This window comes from Haemorhous mexicanus, chromosome 8 (genome assembly GCF_027477595.1).
Source record: "Haemorhous mexicanus isolate bHaeMex1 chromosome 8, bHaeMex1.pri, whole genome shotgun sequence".
In the NCBI taxonomy this organism is placed as follows: domain Eukaryota; kingdom Metazoa; phylum Chordata; class Aves; order Passeriformes; family Fringillidae; genus Haemorhous; species Haemorhous mexicanus.
In genome coordinates, this window is record NC_082348.1 from 19,270,432 (window position 1) to 19,287,248 (window position 16,817).

The window sequence follows — 16,817 nt, forward strand, 5'->3', positions numbered from 1 at the left end:
AAATTAGAATCAAAAATCCAGTGTATCTTGGAAAACACTCAACCCACTAGTGTTGAACAACATGTCTTTAAAGTACTGCCCCTTTCTCCCCCACAGCCTCAGTGTAGTGCTCAGCTGCCAGAGCAGTATCCAGAAAGGTTATTCTGTCAAGCAAAGCAAAATGGACATGGCTGGGATTTTCATTTCTCAACTATGAACCTGAAGCAGGAGAAAGAATTTTATCTTAACTGAAAGAAATAAAGTATGTAACAGAAAAATTACACCAGTATTGCCTGCATACTCCAAAAAGTGCTTGCTACCCCAAATAATCTGCCATTTCATTCTGTTTCTGAAGTTTTAAAATTAAAATATTTGCTAGCTGCTGACTATTCTAAAAACTAGAAAACAGCCTGATATGTGTATTCAAAAAAACCAAAAAGCCATAATTTTATGAAATCAAAACAGCTTCAGCACACTTATTGTATGACCTGTAGCTGAAGCATTTGTTCTGATGTTTATCTTAGTCTCTGCATGGGCAGTTTTCCCTTGCTGCTAATCCCATTAGCAATAAAATGGACTGAGGCTCTGAATTCCTTTGTTCTGGCTTTTTACATGTTTAACTGTAGACTTACTTTATATTGGTGACATTTTGCATTTGACTACTTTCTTATATAATGTAACTTATTTAGGAATAAAACTTTATCTTCTTTACAATCTAAGTCTGCTTTCAGACAGATGAGTGAGTGCAAAGCATAAGTAAAGAGACCTAAGTTTCCATTTTGTTATGCTCCATGAAACACCAGAATCAATTATAAAATAGCCTTATTCTTTTGTTGTTCATGGATGTTTCACTTTTATTAATGAAAACTTTCTGTTCAAATTAAATAAGGGGAATTTAGTGACAAAGGAAAAGGCCAAAATAGTTCTATTCCTCTTACATTTGTTAATATCAGATAATGTGGAAAAGGAAATACATTAAACACTGAGGAAAATGAACATTCAAAGCAAGTATTAGAATCTACTCCAAAACTAATATGCTAGTACGCTAATCTGTACTATACAGTTAATCATAAATCCCCAATTTGTAAATTTTATTTTATGGCTTCTGTTGAAAGTTCTAGGCCATGCAAAGACAAAAAGGGAATAAAATTAACCAGCCTTCCTCAAGAGTCTTGTAATTACATTCTTTTTGGATCCTCTTGTCTTCAGCACTGTCACATTTCTTTAAACTAGTCTAACTGCTTTCAGGGTTCCAAGTCACAGTCATTCTTCTGTCTCAGAGGGACTGTCAACACATATTCTAATAAACCAGAGTGGAGGCTGTTGAATGACAGGAGGCAGTGCCTCTCCTTTGGGCTAAATATGCTGCCCCCACAACAGTCATGGGGCCCATTTGCTGATGCAGCAATGACTGGCTTTCCCCCACAACAGTAGAGCGCTACTGCTAATGTATCCAGAGGGCCCTTTCCTAACTGCCTTTTTAATTTACCTAGCTGAGAATGTTAAACATGAAATAAAATGTGTGCTTCAATTTTCAAACATCAAAGCAGCTTCTAGTTTGAAAAAAAGAGTTTTAACTATCATCCTTAGGACTCCTCTCCCAGACTGACACAGATTTTCCGCATTACAACAATCACACATGACAGCTGGCTGTTCCACACTGTATTCAATGACTACTCACCGGTATTTCAGAGATGCTCAGCAGTTCCAGTTCTTTAATTCACAGATAATACATTTTAACACCAGGTATCTTTTCTTCAGGATTTTTTTCATGTGTGACAGATTTACTAAATTAAGTTATCAACTTCATTTCTTACTCTAAGAGAAAAAAATGCCAATCTACAGAAGATATTCTTCCAGCAATGAGATGGGGTACTTTGGATCTTGGCTTTTAGCCATTTGTACTGGTGACCAGAAGTGACTGTGGGTCTATCACATTAAAATATCCAAGCTGGATGATTTAGCAACATTTTATTCCAGAGTATCATATAGTCCTAAATACCTTTTCATTCTACATAGGGATAATTTCAGCCATTTGTGAGTCAAGGGTAAACCACATTAGCAGTCAAATGACGATATAGTCTTCCTTCACACAGCATAGGCATATGCCCTTTTTTCCCCTAAGCACAGCCATTATAAAAATTTAATTTCTTGCTTCTTTGTCCATCCATTACCACCCCAGCCTCTTTCCCCACCTCCTGCCCTGGGCCTGGTTCTAAGTGGAGTTTACAGTTTTGTCTGTTCCCCAAAGGCACACTATGTTCTAACAGCTGGAATAGCAGCTTATATGTTAGAAGTCACTTAGTTTGTGTGAAGCTTTTCCTTAAGACTGACAATGAACAGACATGCCTGTTACACACTGTTGTGTAGGTATTAGACAAAAGCATTCCTGAAAAACATGGCCTCTATTCTGTGGCCAGCTTTCCTTTCCATCAGTATTCAACCTAGGCCAGAATTCAGGGAGACTGTCACCAGACAGGCAACCTCAGCTCTGGGGAAGGTAGAGTGAAAAAACTGCTTGTCCATCTGCGTTTTGCTGGCACAATATAAACAACTCATCTGAATACAATATGACTAAATCATCTCCACAAGAATCTGCAGTCTAGAATAAAATGCTTTTAAAGAGATCAAATATCCTCAAATAAGTCATTTGGAGTCAAATTTTGCTTTTCTGTACAGACTATAACTACTACTGATTTTATACGGAGTATGCAAAAAACAACTAGGAAAACTTCAGCAAAGTTAGCTCCGAGTGTCTCAAAGCCATAAGAGAACTAAACATGGTTGCCTTTTACAGTGCAATATTAATTATCTTTCAGGCAATGAGAAACAATATGACCTGATCCTGTGCTGACAGTTTGCACTTGAATTCTGTGGTTACAGATCTGTATCAGAACATCAGCTCTAATAAACAGAAGAATCTGAAACGAAACTCTTGTAACAAAAAGCATATTGTGGTCATCTTGTCTATCAACAAGCCCTTTAATCTTACAGATGTATTAAAATGCCAGAGAGAGATGAGATGAAACCAGATCTCGTGCTGGGAGTTAACACTCACGGCAGAGTCTTTCATCTGTCCCGTCGGTGCAGTCCTGCACGCGATCGCACCAGTACGCGCCGGGGATGCACTGTCCATTGGAGCACGTGAACTGCTGGCTCGAGCACGTCCTCCCCGCTGCAACAAACAGGCACACTGTCAGTCTTTCCTGTCAACTGAGGCTTTTTGTCAGGAAAAATATTTTCCTTCCTCTTTAACTACTTCATCTCTCATAAATATCAGTATAACACTTTCTCCTGTGTATCCTGGTGTATTCAAGAGGATTAAAGAACACTTGACAAGCACATAGCAGACAGCATAGCTCTGAGAGGGCTCCTGCAGTCTGCAAGGTCACTGCTTTTCTCCACTGAAGAATTGAACTAGGTTAAAAAGTACCTCCCTGTAATTATTCTGCCTAAAACATTAAATTACCAATTCTCACTGATTTAAAGTTTTATTTTATTTACTGGGTCAAAATCTGTCAGTAACTCCCAAGTTATTCAGTCAGCTGGAATGTCACAATGTAAACATAGCAGAGTTAGAGGTAAGGCACCGCTTTCTAATACAGCCAGGGCCTCAGCAGTCAGGAATAGCTTGCATATATAACTAATGGAGACTTGAGAATGATTATGTCCCTTCTCTTGACAGCTGTCAGGAAAAAGCAATCACATAAAACTGTTCACTTCTACTTTGATTCCACTACAGCTAAATTACACTTCCAGTTCTTAGGCAAACTAACATGAATCTGTGAAGATATGGTTGAAGGACAGGCTTAGTACTAACTTTCCCTTCCCTCTGCCCCCTGCACATTTGTTTCTTTCAAACTCCTGTGGTTTCTCAACATCATCCCAGTCTATACATTGGCATCTTGTCATCTGCTCTGCAGGGGCTCTCTCTGCCACCTTCTGTCAGCAGTGTTCCCATAATAAGATCAGCTACTGGGATACTAGTGTCATGAGGAAAAACAAGAGCATGACAGTAAAGTAAAACAAATTTCTGCATTTATGACTTCCAGAGCTGTCAGACAGTTTTCCCTGAAAAAGTTTTAATATTTCAAGGAGGAAAATTTCCTCTAGGTTTCCCAAACACTGAGTTATAAAGTCCCTTTGGAACAAGGACAAATACCAGGAGATGACTCAAAAATGGCAGCAGCACAGGGCCACTGTGTAGATACTGGCACTCATGATTAACCAGTACATGGTGAACAATGTTACAGTGACCCAGTTCCAAGGTCAAACTCAGAGCTTTTGCTCATTTTGCATTTTGTATCTACAGATTCCTTAGTTAAAACATAACCAGCAGTTGTGCTGACACCTTCTCAGAGGAAGAGGGGAGCAAAAGGTAGTTATCTATCATTCAAAAATTTCCATCCTCAGTAGATTAAGATGGAATCAAGATACAAAAGCAAAAACCAAGTCTGTGAGCAAAATCCTTCCAAAATAAACATTTTAGCCTCCCCAGGGGTTGGTGAGTAGCTCCAGAGCTGTTCAGTTCAAAGAAGTTATCAAAAAATGAAAATAAATTAATCTTATCTTCATCACTTAGAGTAACTTCTAGTACTAGAAATGACAGGAAAACCATCCTTCAGAACACTACATTTGTTCTCTTGTCTTATGCAATAATGCAGAGAATGTAATTTGGTGCAGTAATCAGCTCAGTTCACCACTTTGGCATGTACTTATAGCCCTTTAAATGCTTAGTCATGAAATTCTAAGCCAGAGTAACATATTTTATTTGTCTATCAATACTAAGAAAAGAGCAAAGCCTATGGCTGTGGCAGTTAGGCTGTTAAACTGTTTTCTGGATCTGAACTGCACAGAGAACACTAAACACTTCACTTGAAAACAGCAATTCAGACATGAATAATACACAGTTCAGCACGCTGAAAGTGAAATACTAATCAGAATTATGTTCTAAGTTTAGGCTGTCCAAATGATAATGAAAGACTAGACTCCCACCAGACACCATGACCATAGATACTTCTCCCCTCTGAGTGTGAGAAAGAATGGCTCTGTAAATTCTAAATAATAATGCTACTAATAGCATTGCTGAAAATAATACAATACTGGCCAATGTTCGCTGAGTATTGATAATTCCTCCTGGTTTATATACAAATATATTTCAAAGTCATCTAAAAATAATTAAATTTTTTTACATATAGTTCTGAGATGCCACTGTGAATTTTGCTAGCCAATGGATAGAGCACATACATGTGTGCACGTACATATGTGTATTTCACCATTTTTTTAATGGTGAAAATTACTAAACTTTTATTAAGTATAAAACTAGTATGCACTTTATATTTTTTCTCTTTTTAATTAAAAGAAGCATGAGTAATTTGCAGATTTCTAGACCTGGAGATATCTTTTCAGACATATTTTCTGTATTTTATCTACTTCAGATTATTTTATTTCTGAAAATATCTTAGAGAGACTTCTGTACTTACAGAGGGCTTGTTTCTCTATGTTCTCAATATGCTGCCATGTAATTACATTATTTCACAAAGCTGGTATAACACTGGAAGTCAAAATACTTACGACATTGTTGATGTTCATCTGAGCCATCTTCACAATCCTCCTCATCATCACAAACCCATGACTGTGGAATACATTCGCCATCAGTCTGACACTGAAATTGATTTCCTTCACAGGTAGGTTGTGCTAGTGTAAGCAATGAAAAAAAATGTCATTTCACAGACATCTGTGAAAGCACTTTCAAAGTAAATAATAGCATAAGGGAAAAGAAGGTCTAAGATTCAAGTGTCAATGAACTGTAAATTCCATGAAACACATGAAGCATTTAACAGATCAAAGAAAATGGACAGACCAGAGTGGTGAAAGTGGACCAGAGAAAGGATGCTCAAAGGCAAAATTCAGCTTAGTAAACTCCTGCATAGACTCTTCAGCATTATATCCTCTCCTGGAGACACAAGCTCCTCTAGAAGGGAGACCCCAAAAAAGGCAGAGCCCTTTTTTCATTTTGGTATAGAGGCACAGTAGCTTCCCCAGTCTCACAGGGGGTCTGTTCAACTGCTCTCACTCCACCTCTGTTGCTTTATCCCTGGTAAGAACATGATCTCCCAAAACTAGCTCACAATTCATCCTGTGAATTCATGAGGCAAAAATGAGGGTCAGATCAGAACAAGCTGAATGCTGTTGTTCCAGCTCCACTCTGTACTCTTCAAATAGACAAACAACAGGGAACCATCAAAGAGAAAGATCAAAATAAGTTTTGAAACTGTGTCACAGCTCACTCCATCCCTAGTTAATACTCCTGAAAGAATCTCTAGTACAACACAGTCCAGTAAACAAGACTCTGGTCTTGATCATCTCTGTTCTCAGGATTATGTTTTTGCAGAAATATAAGGTTAACTTTGTGCTCATGGGATGATATGCAAGCATAACTATCAATTTAACCAAAGCATGAGGGAGAAAAATAAAACAATGTGTAAATTTAGAGTTCAAAAGTACAAAATAACATCAGTAGTAAACTAATTGGTGGGATAAATTTGATCACATACTACAGACATGTACTTCAGGCATACTTTTTCCTGCTTCAAGAACCAAAGAATAATCTTTTAGTAGAATTTGAACCTCAGACCATTTTTAAACAATCTTGCTAGCCACTCATGTGCCCCACTACCTATAGCACATTAGCAAATTGTTTTTAAAGGACAAGTAACTCAAAAAAATGAAGTTTAATTTTAATTACTGCTGTGGGACAACACCATTTTGTTTTACCAGTTTAATGGCATCTTCACCCAGGACTACACAAGTTTTTTTGGACCTAAAGTGCTAAGCAACAAATCAGACTGCCTAGCCATGTCAATGGCCTGCAATTATTACATGGGTCAAGCAGCAAAAAAATTACAGTGTAAAAAGAACAGATATAAATTAGTCTCACTTCCTATCAGCTGAGGGGCAAAAATTGGCCTAAGCTGTAAGTGGACTGATTACTGCAGCAACACACAAGACTTAAAGAACACTAGAACTGAAAAGGTAAAATACCAGCAAGTTCCTGAAAACAGACTGTGGAGGGCAATTCTTCATTTTCACAACTTTTCCTTTCAGAGAATCCATTTTCTCCATTCGAGAAAATATTTGTTCATGGATATTACAGACCATGTGAATAAAATTGTTGCCCGTGAGCTGCTGACACAGCACAATCAACTCTAGACAATTAAGCATGACTCTACTTTGGACAACTAACTGTACCTACCGTGCCCAGGGTCTGAAAAATCCAAAGATTTTGAGCACAAGTGATGCTGGTGGTAGCTGTATATACATCCAATATTCAGGATTACTACAGTAACAGAATACAATACATTTCTACATCTACTTAGAACATTTCATAATATGAAACTGCATTATTGGACAGTCAGATTTTTAAGAACACTTTAAAGTCACGTTAGAAGCTGAGCACTACTTGATTTTCTGTGTACCAAAGCCAAATGAGCTCATGGAATATGACTCAAATAGATTCTGCAGTAACTCATGACAACTCCCAATTCAATATTCATTCTTGTACCATAGGTACAGTTGAGCCCACTGGAATCTCCCAGTTTCTGAGATTACAAAGGAGCTGCTCTGTATTGTTTCACTTACGGCAGCCGGCTTCATCTGTGTCATCCGAGCAGTCTCTGGCCCCATCACACCTCCAATCTGCAGGGACACAGCGACCGTCGCCACAGCGGAACTGCCCCCGCTCACACCCTGCCGAAACACGCGAACGGCAGCTTAGCAGGACAGGCACAGAAACACACTGGGACACTCATCAAGAACTCTGGTTTATCCACTGCCTTGCAGCATGGAGATAAAATGATAATATGAAAAATAATAAAAAAGATACTACAAAAATACCTAAAAGTATATATATATATTTAAAAGAGCTCTATATACCCAGTCAAACAAACAAACAAAAAAAAAAAGCAAAGAACCATCTTTAACTATTACAGAAATCTCCAACTAAATTGCTGGAAAATGCCACTGATTTTAGCATTTGTATATTACACAAACAAAACAAAAATAGTTATAAAAAAATGAAAAAATAACCCAAACAAGTCTCAGAGTACATACACTACAGAAACCTATTTAGCAGGAATGCATAAATTTTAAATTCCCAAGCAGTATAGACTTTAAAAAAATGTGGGGCATCATTTTCCACATTATATCTAAGGGCTAAACATGCTAAACATTAGTGCTCTCCCAAGTGTATGAGGATTTAAAAACATACAATAATAATCCCCTTAGCTGATGTGGAAATCTTGTTTCAGTGGTAATTGCTTGAAAGTATAGAAAGATCTCAGTTTTGTTTTGCTTTTTAATAATGCCTTCATACGTAAAATATTTCCTCTGAAGTACAGAAAGCATATCTTGAGTCAAGATTTGAATAGCAAATAATTTTTTTTTTAAATTAAGCTTTCAGACATTTATGGCTGATCAAAAGCTACCCTGCTGTCATTCTCTCCTGCTTGATCTACTAAGGATTAAGACCTGATAAAGAAGCATTCATTCCTAGGTGAAAATGCAGCTGGATCAGGCCTTTATTAGAGTCAACTAATGAAATCTCCAGCCTGTAGGAAAGAGAAAGGCACTGTTTATGGCCTTTCGTTGTGACTACAGCCTCATAAAAAGGGAGTGAACAGTTTTATAGATCCTCAAAACAATAAGCTACAACATAATTAGGTTCAACAGAGCTCTGTGTCACGTTAATCTGTTGTCAGCACCTCAGAGAGGGGAACACTGAAAAAACCTGAAGTAGTAGCAAAGTCCAATTCTGAAAAAAAATAAATCCCATTTCCTGATTAAATTAATAACCATATTATAAAATTACATCTTTCAATTCTTCTGAGTGATCTGTCCAGAGAAGATAACCTCAGCAAACATAAAGCACAACCACCTATTTTGTGAATTCGTGATGACATAAATAACACGCTACCTAACTTTCATGTAAAACCAGGCATATCAACACTGTCACATAAACACAGTTAAGTGATGTATTCCTCAGGGATATAGGCAAGCTACTTTATGCAAGGAATGTTCAAATCTGATTGTCTGTTAGTGACACCCTGATTTATAATGTATCCTGCAAATGGTCAAAAATTTCACTTGGATAAATGGTGGTACGGAGTGGTACAGGAGTATGTTCACCCAAATACCTTCTATAGACTAATGCATGATGGTGGTTGGTGGTGCAGGTCTGGGGTTGGTGGTGCAGGTCTCTTATCAACTACCTTTAAAACACAACAACCTCCCTTGCAAAAATGCCCTGAAGGAATGTACAAGTTCACTCTGGAATCCCAGGCCCTCTCCCTGAATTTTGCCCTACAAAGCAACATTTTCATATGAGATTAGCAGTTAAAGCTCCACAAACACAACATATAACCCACCATTTATCAATTGCAATTACTATGCAAAACAAATACTAAATCTTCTTGTATATTTAGTATGTTATGGCTATTCAAAAAATACAGTCACTTAAGAAAGGAAGTTACAATAAAGAATCAAATCTGCATCCACATGATTAGGATTTTTAATGAAACATGCTTATAAACAAGCAATATGAGCAACCTGTATATTATTTCTAAATAATAACTAGCTAAAAAAATTTAAGCACTGTATACAACAATAATTTACTTTGCCTATCTTGTTTTAAGTTCTTATAGTTAAACATACCCTTATAGTGATTAAAATGAGGTGATAACACTGATAAACCTTTTTAAAAGCAGTATAAACACAGCAGTCTTTGTACAGTACCAGAAATGGTAACTGAATGTTAACAGAAAACCTGCAAGTCACACAGTTCTGCTACTCTCTATAATACTTCTCAGAATTGTAATTTAAGATGCTCACACCTCCATCCAGTAAGCACCAATTCTTCAGCAGACCTACTACAATTCAGTTAATTATGGCATTAAGCTTTACAATAGTATCTGCTGTGCTTATTTATAACTGAAGGCAAAGAGCTCTGAAACACCTACAAATGTTATGAAAGACTAATACTTCAATTATCACTGGTTTATATTATCTTTAGAACAAAGAAAATTACCTAGTTAATTATGTAAATTCATTTTTAAAAAAACAGTCTTTGAAAATCAGTAATATGAAAGAAATAAAAGTGATCTGCAGTCTCGAGGGCACTTCTCACAGAGGTTCTAAAAAGCTTGTGTTTCATCTGTGAGCAAAAACAATTCTAACTTTGATAAAGGAGAAAGTAATCAGGAGGAAAAATACATGATTACAAAGTTACTGCTACAAATACCCAGGAGAAAGAACCAGAATGAAAGAAAAATAACCATGTCAGTTATAACCAGATTTGGTACGTTCTATGCAATGTGAGCCTGCAGCACCTGGGTTTCAGCAAGAGCAGGGACTGTTAGAAAAAAAGGGGTATTCACTTGTTTATTGGTATTATTTGAAGCTTCAAGTCACTGAAGAATTAGTAATCAGTAGCTTTATGGAAGGTTTTCCTTTCAATAAATTTTTGTGGTTTTTTTAAGTTGTAAGACAGCTCATTAATCAGTCAGATATTACAAAAAAATTATACTAATGAACTAATTTCCATAGAAATTCAGATTTACTCTGACAAATGCTGATAGGAAGGAAATAACCACTGAGTTTAAAAATGAGCAATAAAGTAATCTGTCTTCATTTTCATGTTTAAAATTTGCTAATAGAACAGAACTTGGGTGACTTTTGAAAGTTCAAGTTCCAGAAATTACTGAATTTTCAGTGTTGCTCTACTATTATTATAATTCAGTTTCAGTCTTCTGACTGTGATTAAAGCACTACTAAAATACGGGCTAAAAAATGCATAGCAGATCTTACAAATCACATCAGAACCTATATACATAAAGAAGAAACTCTTGGCATTAACAAAATAATTTTGAAAGTGAAAATTGGTTTCAACTGCTCAATATTAAGGAAAACACCAAAGAAATACCAAATATATTATATAGACTTTAATACTGAAATTGCAAAGCAAAGATCAGAAGCATTACTTCCGAAAAGTAGTAATGCTTCTGAAAAAAAACCCCTGAAAAATGTAGACCAAAGTACTGTTTCTAAACATCTTTTTATACTTACTATCTTTGGTCTTCATGCTAAATTGGTCACTGGAATTTATATTGTTCTCTGTGTCTGGGATTCTCTTGTAAGAGACTCTTAGTGGATGGTTCAGATTCAGAATTTGCCCAGATAAAACAAGAAGGCTTATGTTACAAGCTCTGGGAAAGTTACTGGTAGAAAGGTTTTGTCAGGTAGTCATTTTCCAGTGGAATAGAACAACATATTAGTGATTTTATCAGAGGAAAGATTGAGCTAATTACTAAGTAAACACTTTAAATTTATTAGAAATAAGTGCATCTTCTACCACTATTCACCTTATTTTTCTGCAACAATTGTTGCTTGCATATGAATGAAGCACATTATGGTAAACCACTGCCAAAGACAAACACCACTTCCACTAGGGGATGATACTCAACATTCACACCACTAATCAATGTTACTCATTGTCACATTAAGTCACAGGGAATTCCAGCAGAAGAGAGAGGTTAATAGCATCACACATTTCACAGTGCAATACTTTAACCCATAGGACCACCGTCTTCAACAGGAAGGCAGTCCACTGCACCCTCCTACCTCCACTGGGCTTCACTTCATGTAGAAATACTCCCTTTCAGAATTAAACCTAAAATTCAATCCTTTTGTATTCAAACCAGAATGCTATGTTTTGCTTATAATAGAACCAAAACAGCCTTACTCTTCACCTCTCTGTGTTACTTTTGACTCCTTGCAGTACCTCCCTGAACAGTTCTAGTCTTTTGTACTATTTTCATATATTTTCTACCTGCCCATTTAACCTTGAAGTACCTCACACTTTTAACTCTGACTACACATCTTCTGAATTACATTTGTCATCCACACCTTAAGAGCCACAACTGTTCATTCTGACTACATAGAACAGGCCAAAACCCCTCATTTGTTCTTCCTTCCTTGTGCTCACAATGCCTTTAAGAACTGCTAACACTTCTTTAGGAGTTAAGTCTGAATTAAGAATTTAAAGTAATGAGGAATGTATTAAGCCCAGGGTAGATTGTACCACTCTCAAACTGTCCACTCAGAAATCAAACTTACACTGCTGCAATTACTTTACACTTCAGGAATCAACACCCTCAACAGATTTATTTGCATCTAAAAGAGTAATGTTCTTCCAGGCAATATTTTTTCAACTGAGCACTTAACACTTGTAATACACCTTCAGATTTTCAACAAGTAAATGCAAACAGACTGTGCATTACAAACCTCTTCCACACAAAATTTACAAATAGAAAAATAAGTGACAAGCTCTTTTTTTCTCCCTTTCTGCCTTCCTAAAAAGGGTACCCTCTTTCCCATGCGGCCCCCAAACAGAGCAGCCCACTCTAGGGGCCTTGCAGGTAAAAGAATCCTGAAGAATCACCTTCCATACACTTTGATGTTAAGATTTTTGCCTAGCTTAATTACTTGTCAAACAGCCTGAGGTTTTGGAATGCTCAAGGAGGGAAGGCTGAAACTGTGGAAATTCCACTTCTGTTCCACCTCACTAATGCAGAAAGAAGCAAAATTCAAAGCTTAGGGAAAACCATGGCTTATTTTCAAATAACGCCCTATGATACTAAAAAGCAGTATTCTGCTAGCAATTATAATTGGAGAATGAACAAATATTATTTAATAGATAAGAAAAATAGAGTCTGATGAAATTAGGCTAACTTTCATATAGCTCAACATGACATTTAACCTACAGTCTTTCTACACTTTAAGCTTCACTACATTTAATACAAAATATTCATATTTAAAAAAAAAACAACAACACAGACCACACAAACATTTATAGGTATTACACAAAGCAGTAAAAGTTTTACCTGCAGTTTTCAACCCCTTGCAACACAAAACATATTTTATACCTATGTATCTCTAAATTAGATTTAAAAAGTCATTTTACTGATAATATCAACAAAAAGACAGTACAAATGTGCATCTGCACCCACTTTACATGACTGCAAGATATTTATAGACAGATTGACAGGCAGAGAGGGGACTAGTCAAGGGACAATCTGAGGCAGAAAAACTGAAGTGCCAGATATACAGCAAAGCTTTGTTAAAAGGGAAGTGTAGGATTTCATTTACTGAATTATCATCCAATTACATATAACAAGATTATTATTAGTAAAATAGCATCTACAGACACAGCAGCTGATCAAGAACCCCTTGTGCCTTGCACTGTACAATCAAGGGCCATGCCCTGGATAGTCTGCACATACAGGAGGCTCTTGAACTCCCGGGGGGTGCGCCGATGTCAAGAGGCCAAATGGGCCTGTTCTTCCTTTCACCAGCACAGACTCATATTTTATTTTTAATCTGTCAGCACTCCAAAAAAGTCACAATACATGAGAGACACACTCTGTTTTGCTAGTATGTTTATTAGACAGCACAAGAAACAAGGCACATGTCAGATTGTTTGGCGGTGGGAGGCGGAGGGCAGTGGTGGAAATGATAAAGGACTGAACTTGAAATAAAAGATCTGGTTCTTCACCAGTACTGGCTGGACTTATTTTTGAGTGAACCACATTTTGTGTTCAGCACAATGACAGGTATCAGAAACAAGTTCTACTCTGACAGGTAAGATCCAACATCTACATTTGAAATTTTTACCCACTGATTTTTTTTTTTTTGTAAAGCACTTTAAAATTCAAGACCAAAAGTGAAAATATTGTCTTTCATTATGGACTTAGAAATACCATGTTTCCCTGCAGCATCAGCATATTTTTATGCTTTGCCTTTACTTGCCAAGCAGGAAAAAAGCCCAGCAAAATCTACATTATATCCTGTGCTTTGTGTCTGCATGTTCTTGCACATACAGATATTTGTCAACTAAAGCAATTGTTACAACTAAAGCATCAAATATCATTTTAATAATGCTCACATGCAAAATCTTTGATAAAAATACTTAAAATCATAGTATTCAATGTTTAACTATTTGTTTTCAGTTAATACAGTTATAAAAGGGCTATAGATTAATTTCTGCTAATGCCTCAACATAAATCCAAGAATTAAAGAAATTCAGGATTTTAATCTACTGAAACTAAGCAGGAAAGCTTTCCTGCAAAGAAAAAAGGGTTTAGGTCTCCTGCAGACAACATGTTCAAGTGAATGACACTGTAAATGCTTCCTAGCAACATTAAAGATATTCATAATCCTCATCTCCTCTACCTTACTTCAGTTCTATTAACTGAAAAAGCAACAAATGCAAACAGCCTATAAAAATGAAAATGGTTTATCGATTTGTTCTTAACAAATCTATTCAGTTTTATTTTTTTCCAATTTTAAGCCTGAACCAATAAAGAGAACAAACCCTTTATTTTAATATACCACATATGGACCTTCTAGGGGGAAAAAAAAAATCAGTTTTAATTTCTTTTTTTCTTAAGGCTCTGGTGTTCAGAATAAAACAACAATGGTTTCTACATTACTACTTTCAAACCAATTATCTGGGAAAAGTAAAAAAGAAAATTAAGATATTCAGTCTGTCAAAGTTGTTCACATTGATCGTAAATGTAAAAAACCCAACCTTATAAATTTAAAACCATGACAGTTTACCTAACATACATGCTCATAAAAAGTACATATCCATATTATGTATCTTTTCCATCATACAGTACTACAAACAAAATAATAAAAATTAGGTTACATTATAATCTTTTTTAAACTCACTTTTTTAAAGCAACAAATATACTTTTACTATCTTTTTAGTCCTATAACAAGGCAGGAATAAGAAATAATCCTTTTAAGCAAGGACTAATTCTCATAGACAGGAGGTGATACTCCTTTCTACTGATAAAGTAAATATTCTTTATATTGAACAGACCAGGTTCCTTCTTTCATTTAAGTCACTGACAAATTTCTTGTACTTCAGTGATAACTGAGGGTAAGCCATTAATTTTTTCTTGGACACCTTCTTTAATCTAAACCGCATATAAAGTACTTTCCAAGAGGACACTAACAAAAGCTATTTGTACTCCTTAGAGATTTTAGTAAAATTATTTTCTCTATGGCCAAATTCAAGAGAACCAGTACTTGCAGTGCTGCTGACAGATTAGCCTTTTCAATATAAAAATGTGTTTCAGACATTACATGTGAAGAACTTGTTCTGCCTTCAGCTGGATAACCCCACCCAGTTGTTTTGACATTAGGTGTCTTAATCCACATATATCAGTTGTGACTGTGTTAGTTGGTTAGTTGGGGAAGTAAAGCAAGATCTGTGGATCTCTAGGGAAGCATAGACATCCAAGCTCTCCTAAATCTTAGTAGCTTCTTTTTCATGAATGGCACATTAAGCATGCAAAAATCTCTTCTGATTGACCATATGACATAAAGAGGAAGAACATGCAAACACCACAGAAATAAAGACAGCCTCAGTTACTCACAGAAGGAAGCATCCCAAGCATTTTCATAAGAATGAACCTTGCTAATGGCCCCAAGGCTGCTGCAGAATAACAATTGGGTAACAGAAGGTGGGGGGGAATATGACCAAAAGAGGAAAATCTTCAAGACTAGGAAGTATTTACAACTACACAGTGTGTGGAAATTTGGGGGGGGGTGGGGGGAAGTGCTTAAACAACTTAGAGAGAACATGTACAGTATATATCACTGAGAAAGTCAGATGCAGTAGCAGATGATAAAACCCTCTCAGGAAGATTTTATCATTTTGAAATCCTGTACACTTTTTAAAATACATTTACCAACCCGTGTGCTGTTTTTTCTCACAATTAGAGCTCATGCTGAGATGATGACCTGCATTCAATTCTGTCATGCTCTCCTGAAAGCTGATGAGTCATTGCAGCACTAGAAACTGGCCTCAGTAAGAGCCTTCCTGCACAGCTCGTGACAGTGAAATTGTTTCATTTTTGTATTTTTTTCGGCATCATTGCTAGAATGAAAATAGCTATGCAACATATACCATTTTGTCAAATTATAAACCTTACTATAATTTTATATATAAGCTATTAAATGAAAAATGAAACCTGCCATGCAAAAATTAAACCACTTTGTATCACAGATAATAAACACAGTAAGCGCATAAAATGGAAGCTATTTCTGTCTTCCCACCACAGAACCCATATCCTCAAGAAAATTCTTTATCATGATACCAGTAGGACTCTAGATTTAAAAATAAAAATAAAAAAGACAATTTAAACTGTTCCAAAGCTTCACAGGGCACTAGTCATTTTGCACAAATTTCAAAAATTGCAGCAGTTACTCATTGCAAACTAAACATGTGGGATCGTTGTCAGAAAAGCAGAACTGACGTGTCAGTACAGAACAGACAGACCACATGCTACAAGCATCTAGTGTGCCTACATAGACATTCTAATGCTGCTTACTACTGCCCACGACATTGGGAACTACATCTAGTCCTTTGGATGTACTGACACATCACATTTTTCTCTTATTCAGTAGCAACTCAGTTTCAGTTAGAAGCTAATGGCTGGTCACTCCCAAAAAGGAAATTCCATATGTCATTTACTCAGGCCTGAGTAAATGACAGATCATAGAATCATAAGAGGGGTTTGGGCTCGAAGGGACCTTAAAGATTATCTAATTCCACACCTCCTGCCAGAATCACGTGAACTGAAACAACAACGTTGACTGATGTGCTCACACAAAATGCAGTTTTATCTTAAAGAACCTGAAAACTAACAATAAGAATTAAATAATCCTTTGGCTGTTTCGTTTCTAAGTGTAGCATATTTCCTTTCAAGTTT

The 16,817-nt window shown here is 36.3% G+C and overlaps 1 protein-coding gene across 1 annotated transcript in view; it reads right to left on the reverse strand.

The window, feature by feature from the left end:
* The window catches only part of LRP2 (LDL receptor related protein 2), a 109,417-nt gene that overhangs the window by 85,491 nt on the left and 7,109 nt on the right, over nt 1-16,817 (reverse strand). The window contains 3 exon segments of the mRNA XM_059852359.1: nt 3,038-3,154; nt 5,554-5,676; nt 7,621-7,728. Of these exon segments, the coding sequence (XP_059708342.1) occupies nt 3,038-3,154; nt 5,554-5,676; nt 7,621-7,728 (348 nt within the window).